The sequence below is a fragment of the Quercus robur genome, chromosome 11 (assembly GCF_932294415.1).
Source record: "Quercus robur chromosome 11, dhQueRobu3.1, whole genome shotgun sequence".
Taxonomy (NCBI): Eukaryota; Viridiplantae; Streptophyta; class Magnoliopsida; order Fagales; family Fagaceae; genus Quercus; species Quercus robur.
Genome location: NC_065544.1, coordinates 5,991,221 through 6,015,354, shown reverse-complemented (window position 1 = coordinate 6,015,354; position 24,134 = coordinate 5,991,221). Strand labels below are relative to the sequence as shown.

Below are 24,134 nucleotides of genomic sequence, written 5' to 3'. Positions count from 1 at the left end.
AACCACCTTATAACATCATGCAAGCCACCTGCTTACTCTAACACAACATACCACCACAAATTCAATTTCCAACATCACAAGTATAGAGTTTTATAAGTTTTTAACTAGAATTTACTTACTTTGCTCAAGCTAAGTTTACAACTTTCAGAAAAAAATCCAAAGTTACTGCAAAAAATGTGTATTTAGTCTGTAAAAGAAAAGTTAAATTTATAAGTACAAAAGTTAAAGAAAAGTTAAACAAGCAGATAAGACAATAATTAGAACCGCCAATGAAGAAAGATATTTACAGGGGAATGAAAAGCTTGTAAACAACCAAATGTCAACACAAATATCTAATTCTTCAAAATCACTACCCCACATGAAAACTAGCAAACAAAAGCCACAATCCAGAAACAACACTACTTGTACTATAACGGAAAAATCAGATTCAAAAATCAACCATTCAACTGAACAACTCTTTAGAGACACTACAACAAAATGTATTTTTGGTGATGAAAAAGTTCGTCACTAAAAGTCCAGTTTTTCGTCACTAAGAACCTTTAGCGATGAAATCGAACTTTTAGTGACGAAACTCATTTCGTCCCTAAAACCCCATCACTAAAAGTCCTGGCGACAAAAAATTTCATCACTAAAAGTCCGATTTGTTTAAAAAAAAAAAACCTTTTAGCAACGAAAAAGTTTCGTGCCTAAATGTTTTCCTCGCTAAAAATACTATTCAATGACGAAATATTTTGTCACTAAAAACACCTTAGTTTATTAAATCATATTTAGTGACAAATAATTTCGTCACTAAAACTATGTTTGGGTACATATAGTGACGAAAAAGTTCGTCACTAAAACTATTTTTAAGAAAATCTAGGCACATATAGCGACGAAAATTTTCGTCACTAAAACCATTTCTTACAAAATTTTGCTGCATTTAGCAACGAAATATTTCATCACTAAAACAATTTTTTGTTGTTATATTTGTGACGAAAAAATTTGTCACTAAAACTTATTTTCTGTTTTTATTTTTTTCATGGCTTTGATATTAACCTGTAACCTGTCATTACATTATTAAAACCTCACATTTGAATAACATATTTATTTCAACAACATATTTATAAAAGAAGATCCATACATTCCATAAGTAAAAAATAAAACAAGTATCCAATTCAAACTCCTTCCATACAATAATTGTTTGCAACATATACAATAACTCAAGATGTTTTATAACAATACAAAAAGTGTGGCATAATATAATTAGAACTAACGGAAGATGTCCTCATATGTCTTCAAGTAATGCCAAAAGTAAATCTCCTAAAAGCCACCAATAAGAAATTTGCACAAATATAAAAACAATACTACATTAAAATCGTAATGTAAAAATATTAACTATGTTATAAGAAACATTTCTAACAATGCATTAGATGTTTTAAAGACAAAAATGTAGATAACCTTAACTATATTTGCTTAAGCTGCTATTACGAGACAACTAAAAAAAGTAAACCAGGGAAAATAAACTTGGTGGAGTCCGCCTTGCTGGTTTACTGGCAATAAATTACCAGCTTTTAAGTAGTTAGCAAGCCATGTTCTAGATCATAAGTTTGTGTCAGACTTTAAAATTCTTTCTTGAACCGAAATATAAGAATTTATATGTTTATGGAAGAACTATATGAGTAAACAAGAGAAGGAAACTAATAGTAAATAATTTATAAAATAGAGGTACACTGTAAGATCTAAAAGAAAATTCAGCCTTACAACCTCAGACATCACAAACCAGATAGCATTAAAAGTTTACCAAAGTCACCAAAATGGAAAAAGAAAATAAGAACTTAATTCAATTGATTGATGCCCTAACTAAATACAATATCTATCCACCACATTTATGGTGTTTCATTGAGATTGTCAATGAAAAAGAAAATTGTATGCAAGTAGCAAACCAATGAATGCAAGTTAAACCAACTTCCAAACCTTAATTAACATAATTGAGTTAGAGATCAATCAAAAATTTCACCCATATTAAATAAAGCTAAATCTTATTACACAGGTGTATATACACGTGTTTTGTAACTAAAAACATGGGTTTAACCCACGATTTCAAACACATATATACACACACGTGTGTAACCAACAGTGCTCATCAAATAAATAGCTCAAATAGGAAGCTAGATGAAGTGTTACACATATGGTTTTACAAGTATTTAAATCAAAGAAAATACTATTTTTCACATCTAATCAACAATACTCATTCACATTTGCAAGAAATAAAAAACACTGCCAATATTAGTTTAAACCATCTTATAACACCATGCTTGCCACCCGCTTGCTCCAACACAACATACCACCACAAATCGAATTTCCAACATCACAAGTATACAGTTTTGTAAGTTTTTGACTAGGATTTACTTACTTTGCTCAAGCTAAGTTTACAACTTTCAGAAAAAATCCAAAGTTATTGTAAACAATGTGTATTTAGTTTGCAAAAGAAAAATTAAATTTATAAGTACAAAAGTTAAAGAAAAGCTTGTAAAAGCTCATTAAATATCAGACCATAACCAAATCTCACAATACCTTTCAATCAAGATGGAAAGCTCAAATTACACCTATTATGCATCAATTTTAAACTTTTATGTTAAGTACATATATACCCAAATCCTTAAACTTCTACCTTTTAAGTGCATTGGCAATATTTTAAGTAACATTAAAGTGCTTCTGTTTAAACTAATCAATGCCATCATGATCCTCATCAATACTAGTGTTAAATTCTAATTGCACAAAACCATTCACTTCACCTGTAATGTCATTCATATATCTCTATAGTCTATATCCTCATTCTATGCTAATCCCAAAAGATAATATATATAACAAAGGACCCCACCCCCGAAAAAAAACAACCTTCATCAACCTAGTTTTAGAGACAATGCCATCCTAATATTCCTTTCTCAGATTGAACACTCATTTTTGTCATCAAAATGGATGATAGAAAAAACTAGCAATTAGGGAAAAAAAAATCTCATCTTTTGTCTTGCAAGAAATATGAATAGAGTAGCACAATGTATCTAAAACATAATCTAGAGAACAATCCCCCATTAAATTAAGTAAAATAACAATCAGAGGACACAATTTCATTGTGAAATCAGAGTATCATTACTTGAGCAATAATCAACACAAGAAAATTTAGAAGATGGGTAATCTCATTTTGAGTTCATACATTACACCTAATGTATATGAACTTGTACACTACATATATCTAACACTGGTATCAATGTGGAAACCAAACCAAGAGAGTGAGGATCCAAAACTAGAATCATCCAAACAATAAGAACCTAGAAATCAAAAAGAATTACAGCAATTGACAAGTACATATATAAGAAACTTTCTTCACAACCATTACACAGTAAATATCAAATACCCAAACTAAACAAAAATGCATATACCCATTACTGTATCAAACAAAAAAAATACCCAAAGGAACTAGAATCATTAAACAAAAAAATTAACATCAAGCATTTAGAATCATTAAAAAAAAAATACCCAAAGGAACTAGAATCATTAAACAAAAATTAACAAAAAAATTAACTCAAAAGGGAAAAAAAAATACACATTACACGTTTGGGGGAGGCGAAGGGTTGCCAGCTGGGTGGGAGGCGAAGGGTCACCGGCTGGGTGGAAGGCGAAGGGTTGCCGGAAGCATCACGAACAGAAGGATGAAGCGTCGCGAACTGAACATCGCCGGCGAGTTGAAGTGTTGCCAACGATCGGCGACTTGAAGCGTCGCCAACGGCGAGTAGAATCGTTGCCAACGGCGAGCTGAAGCATCGCAATCGACGAGCTGAGCGTCGCGATCAGCGAGCTGAAGCGTCGTCGTTGAGCTTCATCTTAGCTTGCCGATCAGCGAGCTATAAGCATCGCGATCGGCAAGCTAAGCGTCGCGATCGGTGAGTTGAAGTGTCGCCGTTGAGCTTCATCTCAGCTCGCCAACTGGCAAGCTGAAGCGTTGCCGTTGAGCTTCATCTCAGCTCACCGATCGGCAAGCTAAAGCGTTGCCGTTGAGCTTCATCAGCGACGGTTGGCTCAACGGAGCTTATTGGTGACGACAGGTTTTTTTGCTTTGGGTTTTTTTTGGTCCAGCTTGGTTTTTTTTTTTCTTTCTTTTTTTTTTTTTGACCGAAATGCTTGGGTTGAAATGTTTTGTGGTTAGCTAGGTATTGTATTGAAATTAGGCTTTTAAGTTTTTAGCGGCGAATTTCAGTTTTGTCACTAAAGACCCAAGCTTTGTTAAGATTTTTAGAGACGAAATTCTATTTCGTCGCTAAATCATACTTTTAGTGACGAATTGTGATTTTGTCACTAAAAACATATAAGTGCAAAACTATTATTATTTTTAGTGAAGAATTTTTTTCGTCACTAATTCTTCCTTATAGCGACGAAAGGATTTTCATCACTAATACTATCCACAACAATACCTACAGTGACAAAATATTTCGTCACTAAAAATTTCAACTTTTAGTGACGAAATATTTCGTCACTATAGATTAATTAAACTTACACCAAAGTTTCCCTCCACTAGTGCCCATTTTTCATATCACAATAGCGACGAAATTTATTTTTCGTCGCTAAATGTTATAATGTTTTTCATTATTGGTGACGAAATTCATATTTTGTCACTAAAGCTGTATTTTTAGTGACGAAAAATATTTCGTCACTAAAAATACATTTTGTTGTAGTGAGAAACAACACCAACCATTCACCCAATTGTGAAGATTCACCCAATTCAACACCAACATATAGATGGTGCAACTAACATTGTTTAACTAGAGATTTCCCCCTGTTCAACAACCATTATCAACATACCAACTATTAATACAAAAGCTTTCACAAAAAATCCCACATTTATATCACTAAAACTTGCAAAAGAGTAACACACATTATTATTATTATTATTATTATTATTATATCATAGAGTCCAGAATGAATCCAAATCCTGTAAAACACTGCCTTAAGTTTCTACTAAAAAGCAAGCAATTGTTTAACATTTTCAATTAAATCAGTCAAGCAACACAATACAACAAACAAGTAATCTTTCCCTTATTTTGGAGCAAACACATAAGTAATCACCCATTGCTGTTTCAAAAACTAAGTGTTGTATATTTACTTCCATACTATTGTAACACTGTCAGGTACTACATTGTTGTATTGTTAGGCTAACTTCCCTTTTATATACAAGCCCCATGCATAGTTTCTCTATGTGATTCAGTAATACATTCCTGATTCCATCAAAGTTAAAACAAACGACTACTCACATAAGCAATTGAAAACCATTACAAGCATCAACTAGAAAGAATCCAGGCAAAAGAAAATATCTAATAACTTAGTTACCATATCTTTCTCCCAACAAAACCAATCCATCCCGAGTAATACCGGATCCTGCAAGTACATCAAATAATATTCAAACTGAACATGCTACACAAATTTAACCCACTGAAGGAGTTTAGTACTTACCATCATCCTCCACTTTCACATAACACATGCCAACCCCTACATAAACTGATACCTAAAACCACAACAACAACAAAAAAATTATCAATTCTCAAAATTTCAATAAAAAAAAAAACAAATTATGTATTTCCAACATGGAAAAACAAACTCAAATTTGAATCATTAAACAAAAATTAACAAAAAAATTAACTCAAAAGAAAAAAAAAATGAAAAAAATACCCATTACACTAATTGATGCGTCACCGATTGTGGTGGGAGGTGAAGGGTCACCGGTTGGGGATGGGAGGCGAAGGGTCACCGGCTGGGTGGAAGGCGAAGGGTCACCAAAAGCGTCACCAGATGGTGCGAACTGAAGTGTCACGAACGTTTGGCGAGTTGAAGCGTCGCTATCGGCACCAACGTCGAGCTGAAGCGTCGCTATCGGTGCCAACGGCGACGCTTAAGCGTTGCGATCGGCGCCAATGGCGAGCTGAAGCGTCGCGATCGGCGCCAACGACGATGCTTAAGCGTCGCGACGGTGCCAACGGCGGCATGGCAAGCTCGATCGGCGGCGACGGTTGAGATCCGGTGAAGGAGCTGTGAGGTATTGATTGAGGGAAAGAGAGAATCGGGTAAGGGAAGGAAAATAAAGTGGAAAAAAAGGGGGGGGGGGGGCTAAAGTGTTTTAAGTATTAAACTTTTAGTGACGACTTAGGCTACCTTTAGCGACGAAAGTTTGGATTCGTCACTGATACTCCCATTTGATTTTATGTTCCTTTTTTTAGTGACGACTTATTTTCGTCACTATTTGTCACATTCAGCGACGAAATGAGTTTCGTCATTAATAGTGTTTTTAGCAACACCTTTAGTGACGAAAATTTTCATCACAAAAAACTTAAACTTTTAGCGACGAAATAATTCGTCGCTGTAGATGAATTTAGTTTGGCTCCTACATTTTTGTTTGACGCCTTTAGTTCAACAGAACATATAGTGACAAAATTTAATTTTTGTCACTAAAAGTTACTAATTTTTTTATAAATAGTGACGAAATATAAATTTTGTCACTATATGGTACCTTTTTGTGACGAAAAAATTTCCTCACTAAAATTCGTCATTGAAAATACATTTTGTTGTAGTGATTGATCAATAAATCGCTTCCTCGTTTTTATTATTATTGAGCCTTTGATATCGAGACTATAGTGGTTTAATTTTGTTCACAAAACCACATTTTTTAGTCTCCACCAAATCAATATTTTCTTTATTATATGTACAAATTTATGGTCTTAATGATCCTTTACATAAAATGTTGCACTTTGAAGCATGATACAGTCCTTTATAGTGCACATAATGTCTCATTTGCACCACATGCAATAGACTCATACCCAAAGAAATAAGGTGATTTTTGAATCAAGTGATGCTATCTTTCATGAGGAAAAATTTCCTTTTAAATCTAAAAATAGTGGGGGCAAAGAAGTTGGAGAAAATGTGTTATCTCACCCTAGTTCTTCTACTCTTCATTCACAAAATCAAGAAAATCTTGAAATTGAACTTAGAAGGAGTAAAAGAGCTAGAGTTGAAAAAGATTTTGGCTTTCTATGTAAGGTATGGACAATCGGATTGTGTTTTGCTATTTATGGACTGATGTAAAATCAAATTCGTTTGTGAAAGCAAAGCATTGCCGACCTTACGTCAAAAACGTGTAATGTAAACCCCTTGTTAGTCATATCCACTTTAAATTCAAAAGTGTAGGAGTCTTTAATTAAAGTGAAAGGGCAACAACTTTAAAGGGCAGATTGAAAGGTGTATTCTATGACTTTTTCAGCGGTTGCATATAGTGTCCAAATCTAACTGCCTAATTGATCATTTAATTAATATATTCCAGGCAATGATAATCTTGTTTAGCATGGGGTTCAACTAGTTGTAGATCTTGTTCTTCTATCAACTGTGTGCCATGCACACCACTAGCCTTGCTGTTGTCTGTCGGCATACTCGTGTTATTGTTATAATTATAAAGTAATGAGATGCAAATCTGTTTAAATTTCTAATAGCATTTTCAATAATAATAATAATAATAATAAGGTAAAGGGACCATATAAGTCTATGTATTGAATTCTATGTGAAACTTTATAAATAATTTCCTATGAGCAAGGGTTATATTTTTATGTAACTGACCTATCTTATGACAAAACACATTTTACTTGCAATTGGGTAGTTTCTAAGTGGTTCAAGAATATCATGACAAGTAGTATTGTTGAGGACACGAAGATTACTCAAGGTACAATGCAAAAAAGACAAAATATAAAGTCTCGATGCCTAGCTCGACATTTCTCGATTTATTGAGATATGCAGATTTTGACTGTTTAGATATGTTTTTGGCCCATGATCACCAAAGCTTTCTAGGGTTTCATGCCTAAGATTTTCAGAGATATAAAATACATATTTTATAGCCATCATCAGATAGAGAGACAAACACGGAGACATATACTGTGATACACGCTTCTGTGAAACTGTTGCAACTCTTGTGCGTCTTAGGGTTATGTACCAAGTTGCTTTCAAATTTACAAGCATGGATTAAAGAACTTTGCACCCAACAACTCTCAAGTTGTTGTGTTAGTCACGTATTAGGATCCATGCAAGGGGAATAAGTCTTCTACAAGATAAAGTCCAGCGTAGCCTTGTACAAGTGACGACACACCTTCCCCTATACCACTTTCTATTTTGTAAGTATCATATTTTTATGTATTGGCATATCTGAGGTCAAAACACACTTTATATGTAATTAAGTCTTAACTTCTAGTGTGTTCAAGAAGATTTTAGTTGAATAAACAAGTAGTATTTTTTATAAAAGGCAAGATTGCTTAAGAAATTGCTCAAGAAAAGCTGAAACAACAAGTCTTGATACCTGGCTCGGTGCCTGTTGATTTATCAATAATAAATGAATCTCGATTCTTGGCTTGACACCTCTTGATTTATCGAGTTTCGGGAAAATTGAACAATATATATATATTTTTTCAGCCCGTGATGACCTATCCTTTCTAGGGATCATTTACAAGGGTTCTAGAGTATATAAAAGACATTTTATAGTCATCATCATAGACACAAAGAAACACACGCATAACAGGAGTTGCTACGACGTTTATGTGCCTAGGATTTTGTACCAAGTTATTACCGGTTAATTGAAGCGTGGATTGGAGAACTTTGCAAAACTATAACAATCAAAAGGGTTGTTGTGCTATTAGTCACAAATAAGAGATTTGTGCAAAAGAGAAGTTTTTGCATGAAGTAGTCCAATTGGGGATGAAGCTTCCTTATATATATATATATATATATATATATATATATATATTTGTAAGTTCTACTGTAGGTAAGTACTTCTAGATAGGGTAAGATTTCTTGTACTTATAACCTCTATTCTTGTTAGTAGTTTCTTTAGGAATGGTCACATGAATTTTACTTGGTGGGGTTTTACTTGCGAGGGTTTTCCCCCATCGTGATCAAATCATTGTATCAAACTTATTTTCTACTACACTTATTTTAGTTGGGTAATTTTATTTTACTTTAATAGGTTTTGCATATAATTGGACTAATTAATCAACATAAGTAATTGGTTAAGTAACTTGGTCAATCTATAACCCAACATATTTGAATTACACACTGTGATGTTAGGAATTGTGTAAGGGTCAATTGTCTCCCTTGTTATATAAAAAGGAGTAGTCATAGCCATTAGGAGGCAGAGTTCAGCCAGGCAATTCTTGCTAAAATTAGGCTACTAGGAAGAATAATGAGTCGAAGTGTACCCGATTTGTAAGATTCAGATCTTCTAGATTTCCTAGGATACTCTACCAAATAGATTTCCTTAAATCTTAATCATTCTTTAATAATTTAATGATCTAGATTTTGTCATGTCAGCATTCCACTAACAATAGTCTTCATTGTTTTATTTGCAATATTATTTTATTATTTTAAGAATATTGTGGAATGCTAACATAGCAAAATCTAAACCATCAAATCATTAAAGTGTGGTTAGAATTTAAGGAAATCGATTGATAAAGTATCCTAAGAAATCTAAAGGATTTGAATCTTGTTTTGTATCATTCTTGTCTTATTAAAATCTTCTTAGGGGCATAGGTTTCATCCTTTGTCCCACCGTAGCTTTACACCCCATTAAAAGGGGTTTTCCATGTACTTGGTGTTTATTTCACATGTTGATTTCTTTATTGTTCATTTGCATCAATATCCAACACTATTTCTTAATGTGCTAAGGATTTTGCTTAGGGAGCAGAGAGAGGGGAAATTTACTAGAACCGAGGCTCTAATACCATGAAAAGACTATAAGCTTATATATTTACTAGTGTGTAAAATTGTACAAAAGACTGGCGTTAAATATGTAGACATATGTGTAACTTAGGGAAAATTTTTATATGCACCAAGTGCAGGAGATACGGTCTTGTGACTTAGAAGTAAAAAGGATATAGTAAAAGTATAGTACAATGGGGTTAGGTCTATTGGACTTGTATTCTATCCAAGGTGGTCCATACCGTACCAGTACCAGTCGATATGTATTGTACCGGTATGTAAACCGGTATCGAAACACCAACGTTTTGTACCAGTTTAAATATCGGCCATATCGGCCATATTGGCCATACTGGTCGATTTCGGGCATTACTGGCCGGTAGAGAAAAAACTTTTTTTTTTAATTTTTAGTTTTGTAATTTTTGAATTTTTGTAAGGGCAGAATGATAACTTATTTGCATTAACTTATTAGTATTATTTGTTTTCTTAGTATGCAATGAACAATTAAGCTTTCTATTTTTTATATTGTGTTTTTTTCCTTTTAATTGATGCTAAAGTTTAAAACCATGAATAATTTGTTTTGAATTGAGATAATGTTTTATTGTAAAATTTTATATTTATTATAACACACACACGCACATATTTATTTATAAATATAAAAAATAACGGTAAACCTAAAACGTACACCGGTATTGACCGGTACCGAAATATATCGTTTCACTAGTCAAACCGGTACAGCCTTCGATACGAGATTGACTCTCCTGATTCTATTAGAAAGATATTTGGAGAAGTCTTTATGAGACAATCACATTAGGATCCATTGGGATCCCCTCTCCCTTCCACTCAAAGAAATGGATTATGTTTAAATTATCTCTTAATTAACTATAATTTTACCTATTTATTACAATTTTTAGGTCAATATTTTGTGAGGCTAAGTAAATGAATTGTTGAACCAGTGGTAATTAGGTGAGTTGATGTCATGCCTACATATAGCAATTTCTTTGCAAGTACAAAGGATAGAATCCATGTAGTTGTTGGGAGGTGCACGACACCTAATAGAAGTCCAGCCCATGTAGGATTTGTGCCCAAGATAAAATGCTTGCCATGCAAGCATTGATGGAATTCTATTTCAATTAGAAATAGGTGAACGTGTTACGTGGTTGACAAGTCCTAGAATCCTACTCCAAATGTAAGTAGGAGTTGTGTTTAATAATTAATACACGTCAGAATCCTAACTCAAGTCGCGTTAGGAATTCATATTATGCTAGGAAAAGAAGTCTAAGGCGGCAGAAGCTTTTTTGCGTATAAAAAGCATGTGGGTGTGCCGCATATTGAAGTCTTATTAAGAATAAACTTGTGTTTATGTTCCAGGCTGCTTCTATGGCAGATTCCCGCAGCAAGAAATCTGCAGCAGCAGACGATGAAGATATGGATCCAACGGTATAAGTCCATTCTTGTCCTGCAATAGTTAGCATTCTTTTCCTGGATCTTTTCCACAAAGCTCTTGATTATAATCTCAATCTCCTGCTTTTAATCTTCCTCGTTTGTTTTTCCTCCAGCAATACTTCGAAAATAGACTGAAATATCTTGCGGCTCTGAGGGCAGCTGGTGAAGAGCCATATCCTCACAAATTCGATGTTACAATGTCTACCCCTGAATATGTAGAGCAGTATAAAAACATAGGCAATGGGGAGCATCTTGAGGATGTTACTGTAAATTTGGCTGGTATATATTGAAATCAGGGCTTTTATTTATTCGGTTAGTATTTATCATGTCTCTTTCGGTGATTTTTTTTTTAAAAATTTTCTTTCCGATGCAAGGGCGTGTCATGAGCAAACGTTCATCTTCTTCAAAGCTATTCTTTTATGATTTGCATGGTGGTGGTGCTAAAGTCCAAGTTATGGCTGATGCTAGGTATCTTATCACTGTATCTTTTCTTTTCCCTTATTCATATTTGATTTTTCCTTATGATTTTAGTATTGTTATTTCTTTAGGTACGCAATGTTTTTGACAAATTATCTTTCTACTAGTTTTAATTTTTTTTTTTAATTAAAATTTTTATTTGTAAGTTATTCATGCAACCATGTGGGCCTTGAACCTATGACTTCTTCCTCCACCTTACCCTTGTAAGAGGAGGTGCAATTTGAGATGCAGCTCGTTGGCATCTTTCCATATTAGTAGAAAAGCCTTTGTTTTTGCTTTTGGACTCTTTCTTTGAATGGACACAAATTGCTCTCTCTGTGATCTTCTATAGTGGAATTGGTGATTAGTTTGGGAATTCGGATTTTCTTGTTACATAGCATTTGATGTCAAATTTCTTATCGTAAAAAGTTAACATTTTTGGGTAGTGATTCATCGATTAGTTGAATGTCAATATTTTGCCCAAGTTCCTTGTGGAAGAAACTTTGTTGTTTTATTTATTTATTTTTTATTGAAATTATTGCTAATTTCGTGTTTTTGAGGCCTGATTAGTTGTATGTAGAAGGCTTAGGTAGATTGGCAAAAAGAATGATGAAGGTCATTTTACTTTATTGCATCTTTTTGTACCACTGTCTTGTTTTCTCATCTGCGCTTAAAAAAAAAAAATTATAAAGGACCTATATAAACAAGATGATAAATATGTATGAATGAGACTTTCCACTTGGTACTATTTGGGAAATTTTGGTTCTGATATGAATTAGTTTCATGGACAATCAAACCCCCACCCCACCCCCTGGCTGGGTGTCCCCCCTAAATTGCACTACCTTTAAATTTTGCTGCATAGATACCAAATTTAATGATAAAGAGATTCTTCAATTCCATGATGCAGCAAGTCAGATTTGAATGAGGAAGAATTTTCTAGCTTCCATTCAACTGTGAAGCGTGGTGATATTGTTGGTGTCAAGGGGTTTCCAGGTTTGTGATGTTACTACAATTGGGTAGTTACTAACACCTTTTGACTTATATATATATATATATATAGTTGCTCCTTATTGTGTTGACACTGTTGAGTTTACAAAAGAAATCACCATTAGTTTAATTACTTAATTTGGTCTCTCTCTCTCTCTCTCTCATTTGATGTTTGATAATGAATTGAAAATTTTGTGGCATAAGGAAAAAATTATGGAGAGTGTAGGCAGAACTTCAAAATACAAATTTAAAAGAGACCACTTGAAAATTCCCTTAAATAGGTGCTTCATTTTGGTCTTTTTCCCTGTGGTGAACGGTTTTAGTTTTCTATGCCGCATAATTGGTTTTTTTTTTTTTTTTTTTTTTTTTTTTTTTTTTAATTTTTTAATTTTTATCATTATGCTACATGATTGTTGGAATCTTCCAGAAATGGGTCCAGTCTTGTGATATAGATGTACATTTTTTTTTTTAACTCATAATTACATACAGATTTAGTGGGTCTTGAACTTACAAACTCACTCCCAACCTTTCTCTTACAAGGAAAGGAGGTGCCATTTGAGCTAGAGGCATAATTTAATTTTTTTGAATTTCAAAGTTGAGTGGTAGGTTTTTGAGTCATTGTTTCTTTAAATTATAAACTTCCTGGTTGACTTAAATTTTGTTAGAATTATGATCAAATGATTAAACTCACTATTTCCTAGCAGCTTAAACTTTTGGGAGAATTTGTAATTGAAATTCACTCTACCTCCCATTTAAAATGTAAAAAATCACACATGTTTGGCCCCGCTTATTAAGGGGGAGGTTGGGCTTATGCGTGAGAGGGAGTATTAGAATTATGTTCAAATTAAATTCACCATTTTCTAATGGTTTTAGTTTTAGACGGAATCGGTAATTTAATACATTTTCTTTTAATTCAGGGAAAACTAAAAGGGGGGAGCTAAGTATTTTTCCAAGATCGTTTATAGTCTTATCCCATTGTCTCCATATGATGCCAAGGCAAAAGTCTAAGGCTGGTTCTGTTTCTGACAATGCCAATTTGAAGGTGAACATGGTTTCTCCCTGAATGATTTAGTGCTGGTTATAGTCTCATCCTGACTTCCTTACTTTCTTATTATTGCAGAAAGAGGAGGCTTGGGTCCCAGGATGTACCAGGAATCCTGAAACATATATTTTGAAAGACCAGGTATTGATTAATATCCTAAAATTCAACCAAATTCCTGTTGCACTGTTTTAAACTATATTCTTTAGCACACCCAAAATAAAATTTTTATGTACATATGATCTGGTACTGATGAATTGGATTATTTTTTTCCTGATGTAGATAAAAGTGAGAAGGGTCCATTTATTTTATTTTCTTTCAGTTTGGACTGTGTTTTCACTTCTCCTCTTCTTTTCCTTTTCTGGGGTTTTATTTTATTGTCTTCAATGCTAGGAAACTCGATATCGACAACGCCATTTAGATTTGATGCTGAATACGGAGGTTCGACAAATTTTTAAGACAAGATCTCAGATCATTTCATATATTCGGCACTTTCTTGAGAGTCGTGATTTCTTGGAGGTTAGTTGTTTGTCTTGATTTTTTTATTTATTCAATTCATTCAGGTGGTTTCTACATATGGCACTTCACTTTACTTTCTTTTAATTACCTTCAATGTTCTTTTCACTGTCAGGTTGAAACACCAATGATGAATATGATTGCTGGTGGAGCAGCTGCCCGTCCATTTGTGACCTATCACAATGACCTGAACATGAAGCTATTCATGCGCATTTCGCCTGAGCTCAATCTTAAGAAGCTTGTTGTTGGTGGACTTGACCGTGTTTATGAGATTGGAAAGCAGTTCAGAAATGAGGGCATCGATTTGACGCATAATCCTGAGTTCACCACCTGTGAGTTCTATATGGCTTTTGCTGACTACAATGACTTGATGGAACTCACTGAGACAATGTTGAGTGGTAAGGGTCATTTGGATCATGTTGCAAATAACTGCTTCATTCCACTTGGGTAGTGAAGTTATTTTTATCCTCCAAAATACTTGGATTTTTCCTGACACTGTAATGTGTAACAGGGATGGTAAAGGAGCTTACAGGCGGATATAAAATTAAATATCATGCAAATGGGCTGGATGAGGATCCAATTGAGATTGACTTCACTCCACCTTTCAGGTTTGTCATCTATATAGTATCTCTCACAAATTGTATAACATTAACATGAATATGAAAATATATGAAATTGGTTGTTTTAACTCTGGCAGAAGGATTGACATGATAGAAGAATTAGAGAAGATGGCGAACCTCAGTATTCCCAAGGACTTTTCCAGTGATGAGGCCAACAAATATTTGAAAGACGTATGCACGAAGTATGAGATCAAATGTACCCCTCCTGAAACAACAGCGCGTTTGTTGGACAAAGTCAGTTCTCTGCTTAGTCCTTTTTAAATTTTTTTATTACTTTATTGAACATAAATTAGGTAGTTACTGGCATTGTGATCCTGTGTTATGTACTAAGTAGATACAATATCTGTGACGAAGGTTCTGAGCTTTATGCTTAAGGAGGTGAATGAGAGTTGAATGGATAGCTCTTGCTGGAATACTGGTTTTTCCTTAGATGGTTTTCTGCTATTTGGAGTAATGGTTCAATAAGATTGCTTAAACTGATAAGCTGTAGCAGTTGGATAAAGTAGAAATTGCAGCATTTGTCTGTGGGAGAGATAATTGGAGGTTGGGAACAGTGAAAAGTGGTTGATTGGAAATGCCATTAAAAGAACAATGTGATGGGGTCCCCAATATTTTACAATAATTAAGTAATTCTGCATTAGAAAAAGTGTGTAATTTCTTTTGTTCTGACAATGATGTTTTCTGACTTGATCTGATTTTGTTCCTTAAGGTAGACTATTCTTGCTTGCATGCTCAGACAATTTATGAGAATTGGTTATTTATATTTTTTCTGTTACTGTAGCTTGTAGGACACTTCTTGGAAGAGACTTGTACAAATCCTGCTTTCATCATTAACCACCCTGAGTTAATGAGTCCTTTGGCAAAGTGGCATAGAACGAAGAAAGGCCTTACTGAGCGTTTTGAGTTATTTATTAACAAGCATGAAGTATGATTTTCAGGATATCTTGTTTTCTTTTTCCTTCTGTGTATCATTTAATTTTCAGCTTTATAATTCATGATTCTGACTTAATTTTTCTGTAATCGCTCAGCTCTGCAACGCATACACTGAATTGAATGACCCTGTGGTACAACGCCAGCGATTTGCTGAGCAGCTCAAGGTTCACGCATCAGTTTTTAAGTGTGCAGTGGATTTATCCTTAAATAAATTCCTCTGGAACTCTTCTGAATGATATGTGGTCTGCATGCAGGATCGGCAGTCTGGTGATGATGAAGCAATGGCTTTGGATGAAACCTTCTGTGCGGCTCTTGAGGATGGGTTGCCTCCAACAGGCGGTTGGGGATTGGGTATTGATCGCCTAACAATGTTGTTAACTGATTCACAAAACATTAAGGTTCTCCTCTCTCTCTCTCTCTCTTGGGGCTGTGCCTGTTTGCATTTGTCTCATTTATACATGTATGTTCTCAATGGGCTCTCAACATATGCTATTTGGTAACAGGAGGTTATTCTCTTCCCAGCCATGAAACCTCAAGATGAGCCGTCTGCTAAAGGTACTCATTTTCAGTTTGGCCCATGTTATGCTTTTGTCTTTAGTTGATGCTAGTCTTTTCTGTCTCTTTTGTATTCAGTTACAGGTTTCATTCCTGTATATTGTGCTGATGGCATTTTTGTGTTCTGTCTAAGGAATATGCACAGCGGAGCGGCGGCTGCGTCGGCGTTGTCTCTTTCTCTCTCAGATTCTCAGTCTCTCCGATTCGGATTTGTTTCGTTTTTTTACTGGATTTGTTTTTATTATTATTATTATTATTATTTTTCTTTTTGGATTGGATTTTAATGAGGTTTTGGGCTGGGCTCATTAGAAGAATAAGCAGAGCAGGCCGCTTTTAAAAAATATTATAATTTATTGATTAATTTATTTTTTAATTATAATTTTGGGCTTAAATTGGAGAGAAATTATTAGGTCTAGTTGGAATAATACTAATAATAACTAGTCGCTAACCCGTATTATGTACGGAAACCTACTTATTAATAGTAATAATAACTAGACGCTAACCCGTACTATGTACGGAAACCTACTTATTTATGAAGTAGACTAAAATAATTTTATAAAAAATTTAAAAACTACATCATTACATGATTTGGTCTTGTATGACTTCAATTTGTGTTACAATTTGATGAAGAAGTCATTGCTTGAATGTGCAATGGATTAATTCAGATATTAAAACTTCTGAAAGATCAAAAAAATTTAAAGAATCAGATATTTCACTGCCTAGAAATTATTCAAACAAAAGAAAATTTATATGACTAAATAATAGAGAAATATAAGAGAAAGATGAGTTACATTCAAAAAAATAATTTCAATTATTGCAAGTTTTTTTATCTTGTAAAAAACGGCTAAAGAGAGTTTGGTAGTTCATGTACGAAAATTACTTTTTAAAAAATACATGAAAAATCATAAAATAATAAATTTTTTTTTTTTTTAACAAAGTAGAGGAATAGAAAATAACATATGAAAAGCTCATACCACTACTCGGCTTAAAAAAAAATATTCGGATTTGCTTTGCTTTTAAATTATCAATATTTGAGTTTGAGTTTAAAAAAAAAATGATAATGATGAGTTTAAATTTAAGTTGGACTTGTTAGAGAGATAGAGTTTCACTCCTTATTTAGTTTGGACTTAACAAAAATAATTTTATTTAAATAAAATGATAATTTTATTTAAATATTGTGCTAATATGGAAAATTGTAAGAGGTTCAAAGGCTTCAGTTTTATAATAATAATAATAATAATAATAATTATTATTATAATAATAATTGTGGGGCCCAATAATTTATGGGCCCGGCCCGCTTGCTTATGGGGAGTCCACAGGCCTAAGCCGAAGAAGGCCATGGCCCAAGCTCAAAGATAAGAAGCTCAAAATGGCACGGGGATACAGCCGAGGACAGCTTGGTCCTCGACAGACCCAAAGTCTCATTGATGAAAGTGGCATACGGGCAAACTCTAAAGATCAGAAAATATCTCAGGGAAGTTGTCCTTAATACCCTTCACTGATAAGACTCTGCAGCTAACAGAACCTGATTTTTAGGCTTTATTAACCATCCCCAACAAAGTGGCATACGGGCAAACTCTAAAGATCAGAAAATATCTCAGGGAAGTTGTCCTTAATACCCTTCACTAATAAGACTCTGCACCTAACAGAACCTGATTTTTAGGCTTTATTAACCATCCCCAACAATTCTGGGATTAGATTGACGGGACAAATATCAGTCCTGGAAAAGTTGACCCTACACGTGGACGAGGGACAGCAAACGTAGGCTAGTATAAAAGGAAAGGTAAACAAATTAGAAAAAGGAGGCCCATCTCACTTCCTGAAAAAAAAAAACTCCAGGGATGAGAATGCCCGGATAATATATGTACACCACCACGAAAAACCCACCGCCGGGTAACCGGAGAAAGGCATTAGTGCTCCTCGGACATGATCCGAGGAGTCCAATCCCTCAAGTTACAAAGCTGTAGGGCTTGGATATCCAGGCTGAAGCCTTTTCTTATCTGAGTTTCCCTAAAGTCCGGTCTGGCTCAACGCCCCGTGACCAAACGCTAGCCTTTCAAGCCCACTCTCTACAAATCTTATTGTGAGGGATCCTTCACGTGTGAGCCCAACGTCTTTGCTGGGCCGTTTGAGAATCGTGTCCCTACAATTGGCGCCGTCTGTGGGAAGGCTTGCGCGTTGGCACGGGTGGCGCATGAGTCAACTCTCTAGCAAGCAGAGATTCGCGAGTTTTTCCCATCTCCGGCGACGTGCAGTTGTTATTTTGACATAAGCTTCTGCTAGGGGCTGCGCCTTGCACTGCTAACAGCGCGGGCAGCTCTAAGGGCTTCCGGCCTCAAGCCAACTCTCCCCTCCCTGGCCTAGGGGTTAACCTTCGAAAAATAAATAAGTATAGAGAAAAAATTACTTAAAAAGAAATCTTACAAGTTTTGGACAGAACCAAGGCCTTGTATGGTCCTCAGACCCAAGCCTATGGGGAAACCAAGTACAAAAAAGATATCTTACAAGTTTTGGACAGAACCAAGGCCTTGTATGGTTCTCGGACCCAAGCCTATGGGGAAACCAAGTACAAAAAAGATATCTTACAAGTTTTGGACAGAACCAAGGCTTTGTAGGGTCCTCGGACCCAAGCCTATGGGGAAACCAAGTACAAAAAAGATATCTTACAAGTTTTGGACAGAACCAAGGCCTTGTATGGTCCTCGGACCCAAGCCTATGGGGAAACCAAGTACAAAAAAGATATCTTACAAGTTTTGGACAGAACCAAGGCATTGCATGGTCCTCGGACTCAAGCCTGTGGGGAAACCAAGTACTCTAAAAAGTTTTGGACAGAACCAAGGCATTGCATGGTCCTCGGACTCAAGCCTATGGGGAAACCAAGTACTCTAAAAAGTTTTGGACAGAACCAAGGCATTGCATGGTCCTCGGACTCAAGCCTATGGGGAAACCAATTACTGGAAAAAGTTTTTGGACAGAACCTGGGCCTTGCATGGTTCTCGGACTCAAGCCTATGGGAACGCCAACTACTCGGACGGGAAAGTCCTCGGCTCCAATACTGTAAAATGTTAAGGCCAGTATGTTAAGATGGCAAAATGACCCCCTATTCAATAGCAGATATCTTACAAGTTTTGGACAGAACCAAGGCCTTGTATGGTCCTCGGACCCAAGCCTACGGGGAAACCAAGTACAAAAAAGATATCTTACAAGTTTTGGACAGAACCAAGGCCTGGTATGGTCCTCGGACCCAAGCCTATGGGGAAACCAAGTACAAAAAAGAAATCTTACAAGTTTTGGACAGAACCAAGGCCTGGTATGGTCCTCGGACCCAAGCCTATGGGGAAACCAAGTACAAAAAAGAAATCTTACAAGTTTTGGACGGAACCAAGGCCTTGTATGGTCCTCGGACCCAAGCCTATGGGGAAATCAAGTACAAAAAAGATATCTTACAAGTTTTGGACAGAACCTAGGCCTTGCATGGTCCTCGGACTCAAGCATATGGGGAAACCAAGTACGTAAAAGAAAAACCATAAGTTTTGGACAGAACCTAGGACTTGCATGGTCCTCGGACTCAAGCCTATGGGGAAACCAAGTACACAAAAACACAATCGAAGTTCCCTACTTCCCAGTCGACTGCTCGCATGGATTATTTAGAGATTATCAGTCTTGGACGGCATTCACGCGCTTATCACAGAATATTCAACTGTTACCCCGGTTAGTTTCCTAAGTTTGATTTACTAAGAATTATCGATATAATGCCTGGTAGTATTGGTAAATTAGAGTTAGTTAGATTATGTTTCAAGGTATCTTGCTCTAAATATTCTTGAAGAAACACACCCATGGAGCACACCCATTCACAAAGTAGTGTTGCCAAAAGATCAGTACTCAAAACATGTAAATAGATTTCTATTTTTACTAAAACAAAGAAATAGTACAGTGTACAATGAAAAGCTGGAATCAGCTTATGTCAGAGCTCACTACGTAACTGAATAGGAAGATACAAGAAAAAGTATATAAAACAAAGCCGAGGAGGTGGCACAGAAAAGAGGTTGGCTACTGCTTCAAGACCTCATTCTTCCTCAGTGCTTTTACATGCCTATAACTCAGGCAGCAAAAGAACCCAGCCTAGGGCCCGCAACCTCGAAGCTCTAGAGTGCAGAGAGAACCCAACTTGAGCCTGACACCGCTGAAGGAAAGGCGCAGGGAGCCGGAAGTTGAGGGGCTTTCTCTAAATATTTGCCTGCCACGAGGCAGAGGCACTGATGGCGGAGAATCTTTCTTCTGACACGCCAAGATTCTGGCATGAACAGAACCTGCTTCGGATTTTGACTAAAAGGGGGAGAAACACCCTTTCCCCTCGGTCGAAATGGAGTATTCCCCTGAACTTATGCTTCTTGCGCCCATACCTTACTATTTTGAGTCTCATGAGGACACGGTGCTTCTGTGGCGGAGAGAGTTCTTCCTTCCCAACCTTTGCCTCAAACATGTTATGTTAAAGGAGGACAGCACTGAATATAGGAGTTATGATTTGGGAGGAAACTGAAGGAGCTGTGTGTATATAAAGCAACTCTCTCTCCCTCCTATTTATTTGAAAAGACAAGATGGTGGCAGTCAACTCACGCAGCGTCCCAAGGAACGCTACAGACAAAATGGCTCTGGCCCAACTTCCAACGTCAACTGCAACCACAAGATTAAAGGAGCCTCGTAAAGGCGCACCTCGAACACTGGGACATCAGAAAGTACCGCGTGGCCAAAGATTGCATAAATACCTCTTAATTCGTGGGCCTAGTGAATTCGCGGCCCAGGCCCGTTCTGCATAAGGGCCCAGGGACTATGGCCCACGCCGAGGAATAGCCGCTGCCGAGGGCAACCTCCTGCTCGGCGCCTCGTGATATACCTGAAGAAAGGAAGATATTAAAGGCATGCTTCAGATAACCAAACGACATGAACGCATCGCGCGTAAATTGAGGGAAACGTCTTGTAGACCAGCGCATTCCCTGGGGAGGTGAAGAGTCGCCAACGTCGATCGAGGGCTGAATTAAATGAGCCACCATAAAGGCTCGGTATTACCAAAACCCACCTTTCCAACCAAGATGTTGGACAGTAGGGTTTTGAGGGGCTATTGTGGGGCCCAATAATTTATGGGCTCGGCCCGCTTGCTTATGGGGAGTCCACAGGCCCAAGCTGAAGAAGGCCATGGCCCAAGCTCAAAGATAAGAAGCTCAGAATGGCACGGGGATACAGCCGAGGACAGCTTGGTCCTCGGCAGACCCAAAGTCTCATTGATGAAAGTGGCATACGGGCAAACTCTAAAGATCAGAAAATATCTCAGGGAAGTTGTCCTTAATACCCTTCACTGATAAGACTCTGCACCTAACAGAACCTGATTTTTAGGCTTTATTAACCATCCCCAACAATTCTGGGATTAGATTGACGGGACAAATATCAGTCCTGGAAAAGTTGACCCTACACGTGGACGAGGGACAGCAAACGTAGGCTAGTATAAAAGGAAAGGTAAACTAATTAGAAAAAGGAGGCCCATCTCACTTCCTGAAAAAAAAACTCCAGGGATGAGAATGCCCGGATAATATATGTACACCACCACGAAAAACCCACCGCCGAGTAACCGGAGAAAGGCATTAGTGCTCCTCGGACATGATCCGAGGAGTCCAATCCCTCAAGTTACAAAGCTGTAGGGCTTGGATATCCAGGCTGAAGCCTTTTCTTATCTGAGTTTCCCTAAAGTCCGGTCTGGCTCAACGCCCCGTGACCAAACGCTAGCCTTTCAAGCCCACTCTCTACAAATCTTATTGTGAGGGATCCTTCACATGCGAGCCCAACGTCCTTGCTGGGCCGTTTGAGAATCGTGTCCCTACAATAATAATAATAAAGAGTAGTGCTACATGTACTACAAATTTTACTACATTAGTATTATAAACTAATGTGTCACAAATCAAAAAGACGCAATTTAAAATTTAATTATGAGGTAATTCAAACTTACCAATTACATTTATTGCAACATCAGATGATGCCACACTTGCATAGGTGATAGTTTTTTATTGGTTGGAAGGACTATTTCAGTAATCCTCCCAACGGATCAAATAGTTTCTCCAAATTGGAGAATCGAAATAAATAACAAAAAGAAAGGACGTTATGTGCTGGTAGTAGGATTAGCTGGCATCAGAGAAAGAGGATCGAAATTCTACATGCTTCAAAGCAAAAACAATTTTTTGTTGTTGATAGATACGGCAGAATTTAAACTTATGACGTTTATTCTATGATAATTATACTCTTAATGACAAAAGATTTTAATAGTGAAGCGAACTCGAACCTAAAAAAACTTGTGTGCAGTGTGCACTTAGGGGCTCATGATAATACTACTCATTTACAACAAAAAGAAACTTGGAGTGAAAATGTGCCTTTTTTAAATTTGAAGAAAGCTACGACATGGGCTCATGGCCCATGAAATTTGAAGAAAGCTACGACATCTCTATATTATCATTATTATTTACATTTTGTATAGTTATATTAGAACAGATGGCCATCATTGCATTCCATTGCATAGCTCTAGCAGTTAATATTAATGCAATATCACATGTTGTGTCGTGTACTGTTGAACTTGATTAGCATTTTTTTAATAACCTGGAGTTGAAAATGGTCCGTATCTTCATGCGTGAGGCACGGAAAAATAATGGCTTTTCATATATACTAGCAATGGCTGTACATGCAAGGCACGTGCTGCCCCAATAGTGAGAAAATTAATATAGATTTTGTGTGTGAAACCGTGAATTTTTGTTCACCCAATTTGACTATATTAAAAAAGAAGTCTAAGAATACAACAAAATTTCACAATATCTTCATTTTTAGGATCCAAATAGATATTTTTTTATTTTATTTAAGAGAAATGCTACATTCATAACATTTTTAGAACAAATTCTAAATGACAAGTTATTATTACTTTTAAACTGATAACATTGTTATTGTTATTCTCAAAACATTTATTTTCAGTTGTGGTTGGTTACATTCTCATATTTTATTATTTTATTTCGACTTGTAAGAAATTGATACTTCAATATTTGTAAAAATATTGTGAAATTTGTTGTGTTGGTATAACCATATATATGCTGGCTTATATAAATATTTAAAAGAAAAAAAAAAACACAAACCGATTACTGGGAAAAAAAAAAACTTTAGGCATGGAAGAAATTAATGTTAAAATGTTGTGGACTTAGCATTTTTTTATTTGATCTATAAGAAACTGAGATCTCAACAATTGTGAAAATATTGTGATAATAATAAGTGTTGTAACACTTTCTCAAAACATTTATTTTCAGTTGTGGTTAGTCACAGTCTTATATTTTATTATTTTATTTCGAAAGAAATTGGCATGTCAATAATTGTGAAAATATTGTGAAATTTGTTGTGTCAGTATAACAATATATGTTAGGACATATGTGTTTCACATGTTTAAGAACATATGTCATGATTTTATGTAATTGGCTTATCGTTTGACAAAACGCACTTTACTTGTATTTGGGTAGATTTAGGATGTTTTAAATACTTCAAGAAACCTTATTTCAAGATCGAGTATTGAAGCTTTTAAGAAAACAAGTTCAGAGTGCAAAATCATTAAAGCTCGACAGCTGGTCGACAGCTGCATCTATCGAGCTTAAGGAAGCTGTTCTTCATTTGGTGTGCTCGACACCTTCTCGACAGCTTCTCGACACCTGCTATTTGTCGAGATTTAAGATTTTCAGAATTTCAATATGATTTTCTTGGGATCCGTGAATATGTCTTTGGGCCTTTTCTTCTTCTAAACCTAGACATATAAA

The 24,134-nt window shown here is 35.9% G+C and overlaps 2 protein-coding genes across 4 annotated transcripts in view; one reads left to right on the top strand and one right to left on the bottom strand.

The window, feature by feature from the left end:
- LOC126707597 (lysine--tRNA ligase, cytoplasmic-like) overlaps positions 1-16,627 on the top strand; it is a 71,167-nt gene extending 54,540 nt beyond the window's left edge. For all 3 annotated transcript variants that reach the window (XM_050407324.1, XM_050407322.1, XM_050407323.1), the window contains exons 17-18: positions 16,254-16,305; positions 16,439-16,627. In XM_050407324.1, coding sequence (XP_050263281.1) covers positions 16,254-16,305; positions 16,439-16,614 — 228 coding nt within the window. In that variant the 3' untranslated portion in view covers positions 16,615-16,627. The remainder of the gene's footprint in view (positions 1-16,253; positions 16,306-16,438) is intronic.
- Positions 1-24,134, bottom strand: part of LOC126707602 (protein transport protein SEC13 homolog B) — a 77,953-nt gene that overhangs the window by 30,291 nt on the left and 23,528 nt on the right. The gene's annotated exons all lie outside the window — the stretch shown is intronic.